Here is a 13,140-nt window from a genome sequence, read left to right on the forward strand (position 1 = left end):
TTGCGCAATCGGACCGACCTGGCGCGCCCCCCGGCGTGTCGCAGTTTGATGAGGTAGCGGCTGTCCCGGCCACACGTGGTGCGGAGAAAACATGGCTACTGTGCAGATCAGCGAAGCAGAGAAGGTCTACATCGTGCATGGTGTTCGGGTGAGTTACCTTATAAAATTATACGAAATTGTGTTTTGCTGGGGATGGGGGTTCAATTTTGGTGTGTGAGTTTGTTAAGCGGGAGAAACGGAGCTTTAAATGCAAACCAACTTCTCTCTCGGCGTGAGAGTAACCTGTTTTCAGTGCTTATGTAGAAACCCAGTTGGTAATAAGCAGTCGGCAGCCGATTAACAACTTCACGCTGAAAGCGATTTTAGAAACCTGTTTGGAAAATAACGTGCACGATTTATTTTTGTATTTTTTTTAGGATGACCTGCGAGTGGATGGGCGGGGCTGTGAAGATTACAGACACATGGAGATTGAAACTGATGTAGTGTCCAACACCGACGGGTCCGCCAGAGTTAAACTGGTAAATAACACATCCGGTCTGCCTTCGTTCTAGAGGCAACGATGCAGCTGTGCGTCTCACTGTCTTCCCTGCGCTCAGACAAATGAGCTAAGTGACAAGGGGCTGTGTGTGTTCATGATAAAAATATGGAGGTTTCCATGTTTTTCATTGCTGCTTATGGGTAAATTGTTGATGAAGATATAACACTTCATTTAGAACACCACTGCGGAGATCTGAGTTATCCAGACAGAGTGACAAAAGAGAGTATTGTGCTCATCCACATTCTCTACATCACATGTTGCTTCAGACTTCATTTAGCAGTGTATAAGCCTGTTTGCAGTGTGAGTTGAAATAGGATCCCAAGCTTTCTCAAGGGAATAAACCTTTACTTGCTCCTTCGCGGTGTGATGTTTATTTGGTTTCTCCAGGGGTACTCGGATATCCTTGTGGGAATCAAAGCAGAGATTGGCAGACCGAGGCCCATGGTGCCAGATGAAGGGTTTCTGGAGTTTTTTGTTGACTGGTAAGTTGTTTTTTATTCCAAACAGCAGTTTTCAGCACAGTACCACTGCTCTCACTGGGTCCTGTATGTTGCACAGATTGACAGTGCAAATTTAAAAAGTAAAAATAATTCACAATGTCTTGTGACAGTAGTAATATGAATTCTACACTGTACTTACAGTTACAACAGTTGAATATTAAAAAGTTCTAGAGTATTAACTCTTCAAAAGTGTATGATAAGTAGAAGGATGAATCTGAGTGTACCATAACTGAAAATACGTAGTTCTGCTTCAATTTTAAGAGCATACAGAGAGTCTTGCACAAGTATCCTGAAGGATTCCACATTTTATATCCGAGCTGGTAAACCTGACGCTTTCAAATTTGACTTTTTATTTTGAATCAACACAGACTATTCCTAAGTGATAAAGCGAAAAAAGAAATGCTGATAGTGTTACCAAAGTTATCTTTTCAATGAAAATGTCAAAATTCTCTGTTGCATTCAATACTCAAATTCTCTGCTGCACAGCTCAGGTGCAAATGATGAGTTTGAAATTTTGCTAAATTATTCTGATGTTTTTTTTCTGTGTGTAATCCAAGTAGTTTAACTTTACTTCAGAGAACATTTGTCTCTGTAAGCTTCCTCAGTTAGATATGGAATTTCGAGCCACAACACAGTTTTACTAGTGCAGTTGAGAAAAGCCAGCCGGTAGCAGTTGTCTCCTGTGGTGGTCTATAAGACTGAAAACCCCTTTTCTGAAGCGTCAGCTGTTAGGCCTTAGTGCTGACACAAAGGCGTACCAGGATGTGTTTATTTTGATTTTGGATCAAAACAGTTGTCATTTAAGAACCACTCCACTGAATACACTTCGTATACACAACCAGTAGGTGGAGGTAAAGGATTAAAAATGGATTTTTGTTGCCTTTGCTGAAAGTCTTTGAAACAGAATTTTGGTTTTTAATGTCAACAGACATGTTTTCTCTCACTCTGAGGACCAGTAATCAATGGTTTTCAGATTAACTCTGAATTTCTTTAGGCAGAGGGTGAAGTGACAAATATTTCATCACAACAATACATTTTCTAATGTTGGGAGTGTATTCTGAGTTCAGTTCCAACACTGATGATAAAGCTGATTATTCCTGGTGAGGCTGACCCAGAGGACATCCGTGTTGCTTAGATAGAATCAGGATTATATCCTGGACAGCGAGCTAGTCTCGAGAGAGAGGCGCGCGCTCACTCCTGCACACATACACATAGAACCCAGAGACACCTTGTCGCCTTGTCTGTGGGCATCCAGAGGAAAGTGGAGCACCTGGGCACAATCAATGTGAACACCTGCAAAGCTTGCAGAACCAAATAGAAGCTGCCCCAGGCCAGGATCAACCCTAGAGTCCTAGAGCTGTCAGTCCTCACTGCTGTGCTGCCCAGCACAGAGAAATCCGTCTCTTCAAACCTCTGCTCCACATCTTGTCTTGCACGCTGGGAAAGGACAAGAGGGGAAAGCAAAGTAGAGTCACTTTGAGAACATAGAAGGTTAACGATGCTATAGTAGCAGATAGTGGTTGTTGCAATATTGGTAAGTCCATTTTGTACGCAACTGTTTTGTCTTTTCCTGAAATCTCCAGGATTTAAGGGCTGGTTCGAGCTACAAATCTTCACGTGTTTTTGAAAACTTGCTCCTCAGCTCGGCAAACGCAACCCCAGAGTTTGAAGGGCGAGGGGGAGAAGACCTCGGCACCGAGATCAGTAACACGCTGTACAAGGTGTTCAACAACCGCCACAGCGTTGACCTGCGGGCGCTCTGTATCAGCCCCAAGGAGCACTGCTGGATTCTGTATGTGGATGTGCTGGTGAGTACGTCCGCTCCAGAGCCTCGGAAATTCAGTGCGTAGCATTGCACCTCTTTATAAGAGGTTTAAAGATACACTGCCTTTATTTTTCGTCTCTCAAGGAGAGGGAGTTATAGTTGGTAATTTCTTTCCCTGATTTAAATATTCGTCTTTGCAGGGTATTCCGATGTTTTTTTTTTCAGTCATTCCTAAAGTGGTGTGCATTTGCAGTGGTCAAACTTTACTTGTTTCTGCCGCTGTAAACATGAGTTTTAGGGTGGAGACTCATAAAAACCTCTTTATGCACAAATGAATAGAACTGTTGTAAGAGTTTATTCTAATGCCAGGTGCTGCATCTGAAAGCTCCTTCTAATGTTTGCTTTCCAGCTGCTGCAATGTGATGGAAACCTGTATGATGCCATCTCTGTAGCAGTTAAAGCAGCCCTCTTTAACACACGGTAAGGCAATGCATGTGTTCCAGTTGTAATGTCAGCGGTTTGTGAAGACGTGCATGGTTGTGCCAAAGATGAGAGGTCAACTCATAAAAACTTATGTCATAGTAATACTTAGGCTATTCCTAAATTATATGTAAAGTCTAGGTTTGTAATACGCGAGTAATAATAATAATAATAATAATAATTGCTTATACTTATATAGCGCTTTTTCTGGACACTCCACTCAAAGCGCTTTACAGGCAATGGGGACTCCCCTCCACCACCACCAATGTGCAGCATCCACCTGGATGAGTACAGTGTTTAAACTGATGAAAAAGAAATTACATTTCTAAAATAGAAAAATCGTCAATCCCATTATTGATTGAGAATAGATTTCTTCCCCTCAGCCTCTCAAGTTACTGGTTCCATGTAGTTCTTAATGAGCTTCCACATGATAAGGTTTCAGAAAAACAACGAGATTTGGAGGGATTTCAAAACATTAGTCATTTATCATTAACATTTTACATTAATCTTGATGGTTGAATGAGGGCCATTTTTAAATTTTGGGTGTCTAAAGCTCAGAACCAGTTTTAAAGCTCAGAACCAGTTTTATCGTTTTGGGGATTTTTATAGTACAAACTCAGTAGACTGTCAGAACACAAGTGTAATGGTGAGAGTAATGTTTTCAAGATATTTTCTGGTTTTTCCAAAGGATTTACAGAAATGTGACAAACTATGATTAGACATCTAAAAATATGATCTTGGTTTTCCCCATGTTATTTCCAGATCAACTCTTTTAAAAGTTCCAAAACGTATCAAGCAGCAGAAATGTTTGGCAAATGTTGATGTATATCATGCTTTAATCACAGTTATAAAAATGATGATTGCTAAAAAATATCCCGTAATTCATGTAGATGAAACTGAGTAGATGTCTATATAGTAAGTATTCAATAATTAATATAACTAGTTCATAAAAAAGAGCTTTTCAATATAAAATCAGTAATACATACAGTGAATATAATGGGCCCAATCAGAAAATGTTATTGCATTGATTGTTCACACCCCAAATTTGTAAATCTGATCAGGACATTTTGAGTTTGTTCTTGGGAACAGGTGAGATTTTAAAGCTATTGCTTGGTCTTAAGAAATCATTATTCTCAGTGAGCTTTTTCCAGAAACCTTGTCGTCTCCTCTGCTTGATGCAATACTCAATGTCGGACGTCTTCTGTCACAGAATTCCCAGAGTTCAGATCTCGGAGGATGATGAAGGTACCAAGGAAATTGAGCTCTCGGATGACCCGTATGACTGCATGAGGCTCAGTGTGGAGAACGTGCCCTGTATCGTGACACTTTGCAAGGTATGCTCTCAGCCCATCTCTTCCACTGGGCAGAGGTGCAGGGGGTGTCCATGCGTTTTTGCTCACCTGTGTTTATAAGTAGATTGCACATTGTCTGTATTCGCAGTTTTAACACAGGTTTGAGATTTTGAATTTAATTTTTAAAGCATTGTGTTATGAGATGGGATTCTTGCATTCCTTGTTTCATTTCCAGATTTAAACTGAGTTTGACAGTCCGCCAAGCTTTTATTTAAAATTCTAACAAGTCTCCCGGTGTGTGACTTTTGTACTTTTTGCCGTCCGCAAGTGCCACAAGAGGGATTTTTCTGAGCAGCACATTTTATGTATTGCAGCACATTTAATTTGGTTTTGAACTGCAGTATATTCTTTCTCTTAATGTGTCTCAAAATGTGCATCTACTCCAACTCTGCCTCATGTGGGTAGCTGTGTGTATTGAAGAGTGAAATTATTTAAAGACTCAAAACACACCTGTGTGCAGAGAACCATATCTTGGTGGGCTGGGGGTGGTTGTGGCCAAAGGAGCTGAGAACGCAGAGCAGGTTTGAGCTGTTCAGAGTCCAGAGGAATTGTGATGCCTCGAGGGGGGTGACCCTGCCAGGGGAATCCGTTCCAGTTTCAACCCCGTCTGCTCCCCCGCGGTACAGACAGCACCTTCCTGTCCTGGGGTCAGTCACTCAAGCTCCGCAGTGTCTCCCTGACGGATGTGCCATAGAGGAATGGTGACTGCGGCACCATATTAGTCCAATATTGTCTTAGAACCCCTGACACAGAAATGTTAGCGTTCCTACCTGTGCTGCGCTGTCGGCTGGTTAACTGAATGTGGGAGTGCCCTCTTCACTGAGCTATTGGGGTGTAGCTAGTAAACAGCCCGTTAAGCAGCGAACCTGTGGCACAGGGGTTGAACGGCTGAGTCTCCATCAGTGACGCTCTGCATCTGTCGCTCCAGGTTGGCCAGAGACACATAGTTGATGCTACGCTCCAGGAGAAGGCGTGCTCCAAGGCCTGCCTGCTGCTCTCAGTGACCAGCAGAGGCACCGTCACCTGTGTGAGGAAGATTGGCGGAGGCAGCTTGGATCCGGAAAGCATATTTGAAATGACAGAGGTGAGCTTTCAGCTCCCTGAGATCATGTTGGCGATCGGTGACGCTTAAGAATTTCTCTTGGTGCTTATCCGGTGTTCAGAACGACTAAATTCAAGAATTTAATATATTATTGTAGTGTAATACATTATGTATTGTATAATTTAATATGTTATTGGATTATTATTTATTTTAAATAATTTAAAGCAAACTGTGAAAGTCTGTTTCTTTTCAGGAACAGGAATCTTTTTAAAATCAGATGAAGGCAGAAATTGAACATTTTATCCCAGGGTTGCCAGTATTCTTTCATATCATTTGAGTACCCTTAGATGTCTGTGGGTGGAGTGTAATGTAGAAATGTTGTTCTGTAGGAAAAGGCTGCTGTACAAGATTCTCGGATCAGTCAGTTACTTGCATCAGACCAACTTTGGTCTCTTATTCCTTCTCGTTTTTTCGTATTCTTATATTCTTAAGAAAGAGGAGAAGAGGCCATTCAGCCCCTCTAACCTGTTTGGTAGTTAGTCGTTAGTAGACCCAAGGCTCTCGTCCAGCCATGTCTTGGAAGAAGCCAGGATATTGGCTTCAGCAACATGGGCAGAGTAACTTGTTCCATGTTCCCACAACCCTCTGGGTGCAGAAGTGCCTCCTGTTCCTGGTTTTAAAAGCACTTCCACGTAGTTTCTCCTTCTGCCCTCTCCTCTGCGTGTCACTGCTGAATTTTGAAGAAATCCTTCAGGTTCTTTCTTGGGCGTCTTAGGTTTTGTAGGTGAGTACGGATTTGGAAGCGGAGCATACGTGCAGGTTACGACAAAACCCTGGAACGGGTGACTGGCACAGAGCAGCTGACGTGGCGGTCTTGTTTCTCCTCAGACAGGGAAGCGCGTGGGCAAAGCTCTGCAGTCCCCGCTGATGGAGCTGCTGCAGAAGGAGGAGAGCTTGGGGAAGAAGAGGCAGAAAGTTGGCTTCCTGGGATAATTCCCTCTTTACGGTGCTTGTTTTGTAAATGACCTTTTCTAATAAATTCTTTAGTTTTGTGTACGCAGGTTGACTTCTGGTGTTTAATTTAGCTCAAAGCCCCCAGAATGACAACAGTGGCTCTACCTTACCCCAGAGTGTAACCAAACGTCTGTGTAAGTGGGAGGCAGCTCGAGCAGCAGAGGCAAATTCGCTTCTTGCATTTGTGTAGCGTTTTTCACCCCCAAACCCCGAATTTACAGAAGGGGCCCCACTTCACCCATTTCCGAAGTCGCCTACATTGTGTAGCGGCCGTTGTGCACCAGCAGCCCCGCTGCACAACAGACCCAGAGGGGAAGTGTGAAGCTCCTTGGCCAGTTTCAGCACGTGGACATGCCAGATTGAGGGCACAGGAATGGATGTTATTCAGGGTGCAGTTCTGACAACACCTATGTTTTCACATCATAGGATTTTTCGTAACAGTTGAGGTGTCAAATGTAGGAATTGAGGCTAGTTTATGGTCTCAGGAGAGAAGAGTGCCAGCTACTGGACCACCAACCTGCTTGACACAGAAACCTATCTTTCCTTTTGCTAGCTCCCATCCACCGCTGCACACGGCTGTCTGCCCTGTAACTCTCAGGATCTAACGCATGCTTCCTTTAAGGTGGAACAGCTGCAAACTAAAGGAAAGAGCTGGATTTCTGAGGATCTCGGTCTGCTAAAAGAAATGAAAATGTGGCACCAAACAGCACCGCCGTTTCTAATGGAGGATTTCAACCACAATTTTTTGTCAATCCAGGCAAAGTAACTGCTGGCAAATCAGTTTGCTGCAGACTGAAAACGCCTCCTTCTCCCGAGCCTGCGTACCCTTAATTCCAGAATGTTCTTTCTGGAAGCTGCGTGCTTTTATCTTTAAATGTCAGAGTGTAATTTTGTGTGTCTTGGAAAGGATTTGTAGGGAAAAGAAAGAGCAATGCGTAATTTTCTAGACGGGGCCCCAGCTTTCATTATGCAACACCCGCCACGTTTCAGCTGAAGAGCCTCCAGCCCAGCTGAGAAGAAACAGATGTGAGCTGGAACAGTGCCGCTGCTTCATAACCTCCGCATGGGCCTGGCGCAAAAACCCCACGCGAGTGTGTGTGTTGGTGCCTTTCAGTTTTTCTTGTTTTCGTTTGCCAGAAGCCAAGAAGCTGCTTCTCACCAGTAATGAACTGATTTGATTCATTTAACGAGGAAAGTACACCAGAGCATGGAGTTCGTAACAGAAGTTCTGGGGGAAGGCTCGATCCTCATCTCGCACACTTCTGGGACTTCCCTTCGCAGATCTCTTTCACACCCCCTCCTCCACCTCTCCACCCACACCCTTGTAGCAGCTCCCTGGCTCATTCCTCTCAAAAGTGAAGGGGGGCATTTGGGCAGCTTCAGCCCTACAGTTAGACTGAGATTGACTCAGCTGGGTGGGGTCACAGAAGTACTTTCACATACTGTATCCACTTTATTAGCTATATACAATTTCTTATTTCTTACATTAGGAATTTCATGCATCTGTTACATTCGTTAGGATCTACTGAATTACAGTTCGAGCAACTACGCTGTTCCTGTATTTCTGCTTGTGCTTGGAAAGCAACACAATATAATTTTATCCAATTTAGAATATCTCAAGTTTTAACTACAGGGTGTGACCGGGGAAGAGGCTTGTGTTCCTGAACTAAAAATGGAAGCAGCTAAGAGATCCTTGTTATTTGCGTGTGATGAATTCACGTTAAAAATAAATGACTATTTTATTAAATATTATCGCGGTGCTGAGGAAATGCACACGTTTGGAGTATCATCTTTCTTTTTCATTTGCACTCTTAAGATGTGTAACAGCATTAGTGGATTTTTGTCCGAAAAAAGTTTTCCCAATAGTCTCGGAAGCAGAATGTATGTCCATCAAAGCCAACAAGAAAGTTTTCAATTTACAGAAATCAAGCCCAGTTTTAAAATGAATGACTTCCCCTGCTACAACTGTCTCCAGCTGCTGTCTTGCCGAAGCCTTTTAAGACTTCAGAACATCTAAGCTACCAGCTGCGGTATCAAATCCTGTTTCTGTAGTCTTTTGTCATTTCCCAGCCTGTGATACAAGCAGGTGTGTAGTATGTCAATCCCAACAATTTCATTTTCATAGCATCTGTCACCTTCTAACTACAAGACAGGTGCTTGCTCTTGATATCTCGCACATAATGCTGATAGTTTCACCACTTAATGCATACAGATGAATATTTTATAGTACATTGAATTAATAGGCCTCTAGTAATGAGCACTAAAGTATCAAATCCAAGGACTGACAGGGCTTTACTAAACAAATACATTGTATAATGCATTTCATCCATTTAATTTATGTATGAGCAGATAAAAGGCTGGTAGTTTTCTGTCCCATGGGTGTTCCTTATTAGGAAACAATTTATTTTTTCTTTTTCTGTACTATAAGTAGGATTGCTTACAACACTGCAAGAAATGTATTGCAGCAATCATGAAAAAAAGCTTGATATGCTACAAATCTGGCCAGCGAATCGCATTATTTGAACTTTCACGAATGGGTGCCATGCAATTTTATTTTACCCAGGCGTTTCAAACTGGGCATGAGTAATGATCCCCTTTGGTGTTTTGAAATAACTTCTTCATAATGGTCCCTCTCATACGCAATGCTTTTTATCCCTCACCCCCACGAAGTTAAAAACGGAGTCTGTTTAACATTTGGAGTTTGTCAGGCTCTGCTCACCCTTGCATGCCTGGTCAGCCCTGGCCTGTGATCTTGGTAAGTGTGTGAAATGCTGTCTGGCAGCAGCTGAGATAAAATAGTTTTTTGGACTCTGCACACTGGACGGATTTATTGAGCAGAAGTTTTTGATTACAGTGTTTTTCCACTTTCTGGCATAAAGAAAGATAAATTGGAGCGCTCTGTCGCTGCGCTGTGCATTTCCAGGTCTGACCATGGCTTTCAGAGGAGTTGTTGTGGTGCTCTGTGTCCTGTGTTTCCTACACGCCTCTTTCCAACAGAGCCCCCCAAAGAAAAAACCTGTGAAGAAAGGTAGGTGGTTGCTATTCTCTTTTTCTGCCCGGAATTATTCTTCTTTAAATACATTTTAAACATTGCAACCCCAGAAACCCAGAAGCGTCACAAATGTTACGGGGTTCTTTCAGATTTCCGAGACAGCAGAGAGAGACGAAAGGAAACCATCAGGCTTTCCATATTCTACAACTCTTACATACTGTTGTTACATACATGTTCTTGTCGTTTCTGAGCAAAAACCAAGACTCTGCAAAAAATAAGATGTTTAAAGTATTGTAGCGAATGTAGATAATCAGAAGAATGCAATCTTTAAATATTATTGCCTGCACAGATTAAAAGATGACGCTTCCTCAATGTTATCATTGCGATTGAACAGCAGCAGTGTTTTCCTGGCTATATTCTGTAAAGTATGGAAAGAGATAACGTGTTTGGAAATTACTGGGGTTTGATATGTCTCACACACACACAAAGTAATTCTTGTGAATTTGAATTTTTCACTCAGTACATTTGCAGCACGGTCCAAGAAAGTGTCCGGAAAATCTGTAGTCAATGAAAGGTTCAGAAGGTATTTAAATGATAGCTTCCTCTGCTCCTAGATGTTTCTATATCTGTGCGCTGCAATGTGACACTGAAAAATTTGAAAACTAAAATGCTACTGAGCCACTCTGTTGGAAACTAGTTAAGTTAAATGAATATAGTAAATCTTGGGGTGAGTGTGGTGGCTGTACTCGATATAGTATTAATACATTTTGTTTGGTTTTTGTGCCTTTTTTAATTTCAATCTTTTTGATGGGGTTATGTAGAGATATGTACTTTGTTCCACTGAAATCTGCCAAAGTATTTCATACATACACCCAATATACACACATACACCCTGCATGTATGTGTGGTATAATGTATATAGTTGTGAAGCGATTATGTATCTCTGTAACTTGCGGGTGCTAAAAATGTCTTTGATGTGTTTTTTTTTGTCCATCTTGCTTTACTTTACTTTTCTTACTTTAAACCAGATGCAACAAATACAGCCGTGATTGAGGAGCTCAAAAAACAGATTGATAACATCTTGCAGGAGCTGAGTCTGTTGAAGGAGCAGCAGGCTTTACAGACAGGTACAGTCTCAAATTGCCTGTGAACATCAAAGCATTACACAGAGGATTCAGGCTGCTTTCTGTTGGTAAATACCTTTCTCTTTCTTGCTCTGTTTTAATATTCAGAAAGGAATGAACTTTCTAGGGTAAATCAGAAAGGTCAAAATGGACGTTTGTGCAGTAGCACATCAAAGGATAAGTCCTTTTGTCTCACTGACCAATTTTTTAAATCTGACTTCATTGTTCTGACAAGCTGAAAAAGGAATATTTTTCAGAAAGATTTTTGCAGCCCGATTTGTGTCACAAAATTAGCATTTTTAAAGACTGGACAGATGCAAACATAACCTGTTTCCTAGAAATGCACACATCCAATTACCCACAAGGCTTTTAGATATCGCTGTATGATTTAAGTTCATGTTTTACAGTTAGTTTGACGTCGTACTCTTAGTTTTCACACTATGAGCATGATGTGGTAGCATCACGCACACACCCCTGCCAGAGTTACGCTCGGTCCTTCAGTCTAAGGTAACCCACACTCATGCACATAGTAAAGCCCAGCTGAACCTCCTTCCTCTGGGCTTTACAGCTCGGATTCATACATGTCCCTTGTTGAAAGGAGACTCTTACTGTGTATGGGCCAGGAGCTTGGAAGGTGTGCAACTGGCAATCGTACACATACTAAAACACGAATGAAGACACCGAGCCAGATGACCACAGAGGGTCAGGACCTCGGTTTTACATTAAAAATCCCAGGGTGTTTCTCGAAAAGAGTAGGGGTGTAACCCCGGTGTCCTGGCCTAATTTCCCATTGGCCCTCACCAATCATGGCCTCCTAATAATCCCCCTCTATAAATTGGCTTCATTACTCTGCTCTCCTCCCCACTGAGAGCTGGTGTGTGGGGAGCGTTCTGGCACACTATGGCTGCTGTTGCACCATCCAGGTGGGGCTGCACACTGGTGGTGGTGGAGGGGATCCCCATTACCTGTAAAGTGCTTTGAGTGGAGTGTCCAGAAAAGCGCTATATAAGTGTAAGCAATTATTATTATCATCAATAAATAGCAGGTCGGGACACATGGTGGACCACGCAATACGTACTGAGCTTCACACAGCCGGCCGTTTTCTTTTCCCCGACACCGCGAGAGACAGGCGCACGAGCCGGGAGGCTTTTTCATCATCTCTCCTGTGCTTCCAGTTTGCCTGAAAGGCACCAAGATCCACGGCAAGTGCTTCCTGGCCGTGAACCAGAAGAAGAAGTACCATGTGGCCAGCGAGGACTGCATCTCCAAGGGGGGCACGCTGAGCACGCCCCTCCACGGCGACGAGAACGACTCGCTCTACGACTACATGCGGAGGAGCGTCGGGCCCGAGGCGCAGATCTGGCTGGGCATCAACGACATGGCCAGCGAGGGCACCTGGCTGGACATGACAGGCTCCAGCGTCAAGTACAAGAACTGGGAGACCGAGATCACCACCCAGCCCGACGGGGACCGCGCCCAGAACTGCGCCGTGCTCTCGGGCACCGCGAACGGGAAGTGGTTCGACGAGAACTGTCGCGCGGAGAAGCCGTTTATCTGCGAGTTCAACATCGTCTGATGCGGTTGAGCTGGCCCTGCTCTCGACTGCAGCCACCTGTGCGGTCCCACCGTTAGTCACTCAAACACTATCCTCTAAAGCTGCGGAATAAGTATGATCCGACAGGTTGCTTTGTCTTGGAGTAGCGAACTTCCCCCCACCTTCATTCCCTGTGTAAAATTGATTGACGAGCGAATTCCAGCTTTCCTCTGTATTTTCAACTCTAATGCTTATCTTAGGCTAAACGAATGCCACAGATGCCAGCACCAGCGTTACTGCTACTGTCCAGTCAAAAAGCTATTCTCCTGTAGAAAACGCTTCACGATCATGAGGGAATCTGTCGATGTGGCATTGCAGACATCATAGAGCTAAAGAAACACTGTCTATAGGCTTTCAACGTCAAAGGTTCTTGTTAGTGGAAAGTTAATTTCAGGTAGCTAGCCTCTTGTTTTTAACAAATGTCTAGCCTGCTACAGTATAACTGAAAATATGAACATTAATCTCTGTTCAAAGATAACTTAATAAAATATATGAAAAAAAAAACTGGAAGCATGCCTCGTCCCTCTGCCATAACGAGTGCTCGTATTAGATGACCTGACAGCGTTTCGGGTGATTAAAACTGACTGTAATTGTTTACTCTGGGGACAAAAACAGACGCAATAAGATCACTTACTCCGTCCCCTAAACCCATCCATACTCAACTGGGCTGAACTATCTCACTAATATCATCTAATTCATACAATGGTTCTTTTCACATTTGCATTTATTTGAACTTTTT

At 43.1% G+C, this 13,140-nt stretch overlaps 2 protein-coding genes across 2 annotated transcripts; both read left to right on the top strand.

Moving 5' to 3' along the window:
• Positions 1 to 11: 11 nt before the first annotated feature.
• Positions 12 to 6,733, top strand: exosc7 (exosome component 7). Its single transcript, XM_088602104.1, has 8 exons — positions 12 to 148; positions 417 to 518; positions 926 to 1,020; positions 2,681 to 2,846; positions 3,213 to 3,283; positions 4,494 to 4,617; positions 5,564 to 5,719; positions 6,566 to 6,733. The coding sequence occupies exons 1-8, from the start codon at positions 92 to 94 to the stop codon at positions 6,668 to 6,670; spliced, it is 876 nt and encodes a 291-aa protein (XP_088458230.1). The 5' UTR covers positions 12 to 91; the 3' UTR covers positions 6,671 to 6,733.
• Positions 6,734 to 9,154: 2,421 nt separating this feature from the next.
• Positions 9,155 to 12,905, top strand: LOC148651586 (tetranectin-like). Its single transcript, XM_088602106.1, has 4 exons — positions 9,155 to 9,446; positions 9,615 to 9,719; positions 10,712 to 10,810; positions 11,983 to 12,905. The coding sequence occupies exons 2-4, from the start codon at positions 9,623 to 9,625 to the stop codon at positions 12,381 to 12,383; spliced, it is 597 nt and encodes a 198-aa protein (XP_088458232.1). The 5' UTR covers positions 9,155 to 9,446; positions 9,615 to 9,622; the 3' UTR covers positions 12,384 to 12,905.
• The last annotated feature ends 235 nt before the right edge of the window (positions 12,906 to 13,140 follow it).

This window comes from Lepisosteus platostomus, chromosome 12, assembly GCF_059453375.1.
Source record: "Lepisosteus platostomus isolate fLepPlt1 chromosome 12, fLepPlt1.hap1, whole genome shotgun sequence".
NCBI lineage: Eukaryota > Metazoa > Chordata > Actinopteri > Semionotiformes > Lepisosteidae > Lepisosteus > Lepisosteus platostomus.

Bases quoted from the DNA above. Each gene is read 5' to 3' on its own strand.
- LOC148651586 (XM_088602106.1), top strand. From the start codon at position 9,623: ATGGCTTTCAGAGGAGTTGTTGTGGTGCTCTGTGTCCTGTGTTTCCTA. The intron at 9,720-10,711 runs GTAGGTGGTTGC...ACTTTAAACCAG, and splicing joins GAAAAAACCTGTGAAGAAAG to ATGCAACAAATACAGCCGTG. The intron at 10,811-11,982 runs GTACAGTCTCAA...CTGTGCTTCCAG, and splicing joins GCAGCAGGCTTTACAGACAG to TTTGCCTGAAAGGCACCAAG.
- exosc7 (XM_088602104.1), top strand. From the start codon at position 92: ATGGCTACTGTGCAGATCAGCGAAGCAGAGAAGGTCTACATCGTGCAT. The intron at 149-416 runs GTGAGTTACCTT...TATTTTTTTTAG, and splicing joins ACATCGTGCATGGTGTTCGG to GATGACCTGCGAGTGGATGG. The intron at 5,720-6,565 runs GTGAGCTTTCAG...GTTTCTCCTCAG, and splicing joins GCATATTTGAAATGACAGAG to ACAGGGAAGCGCGTGGGCAA.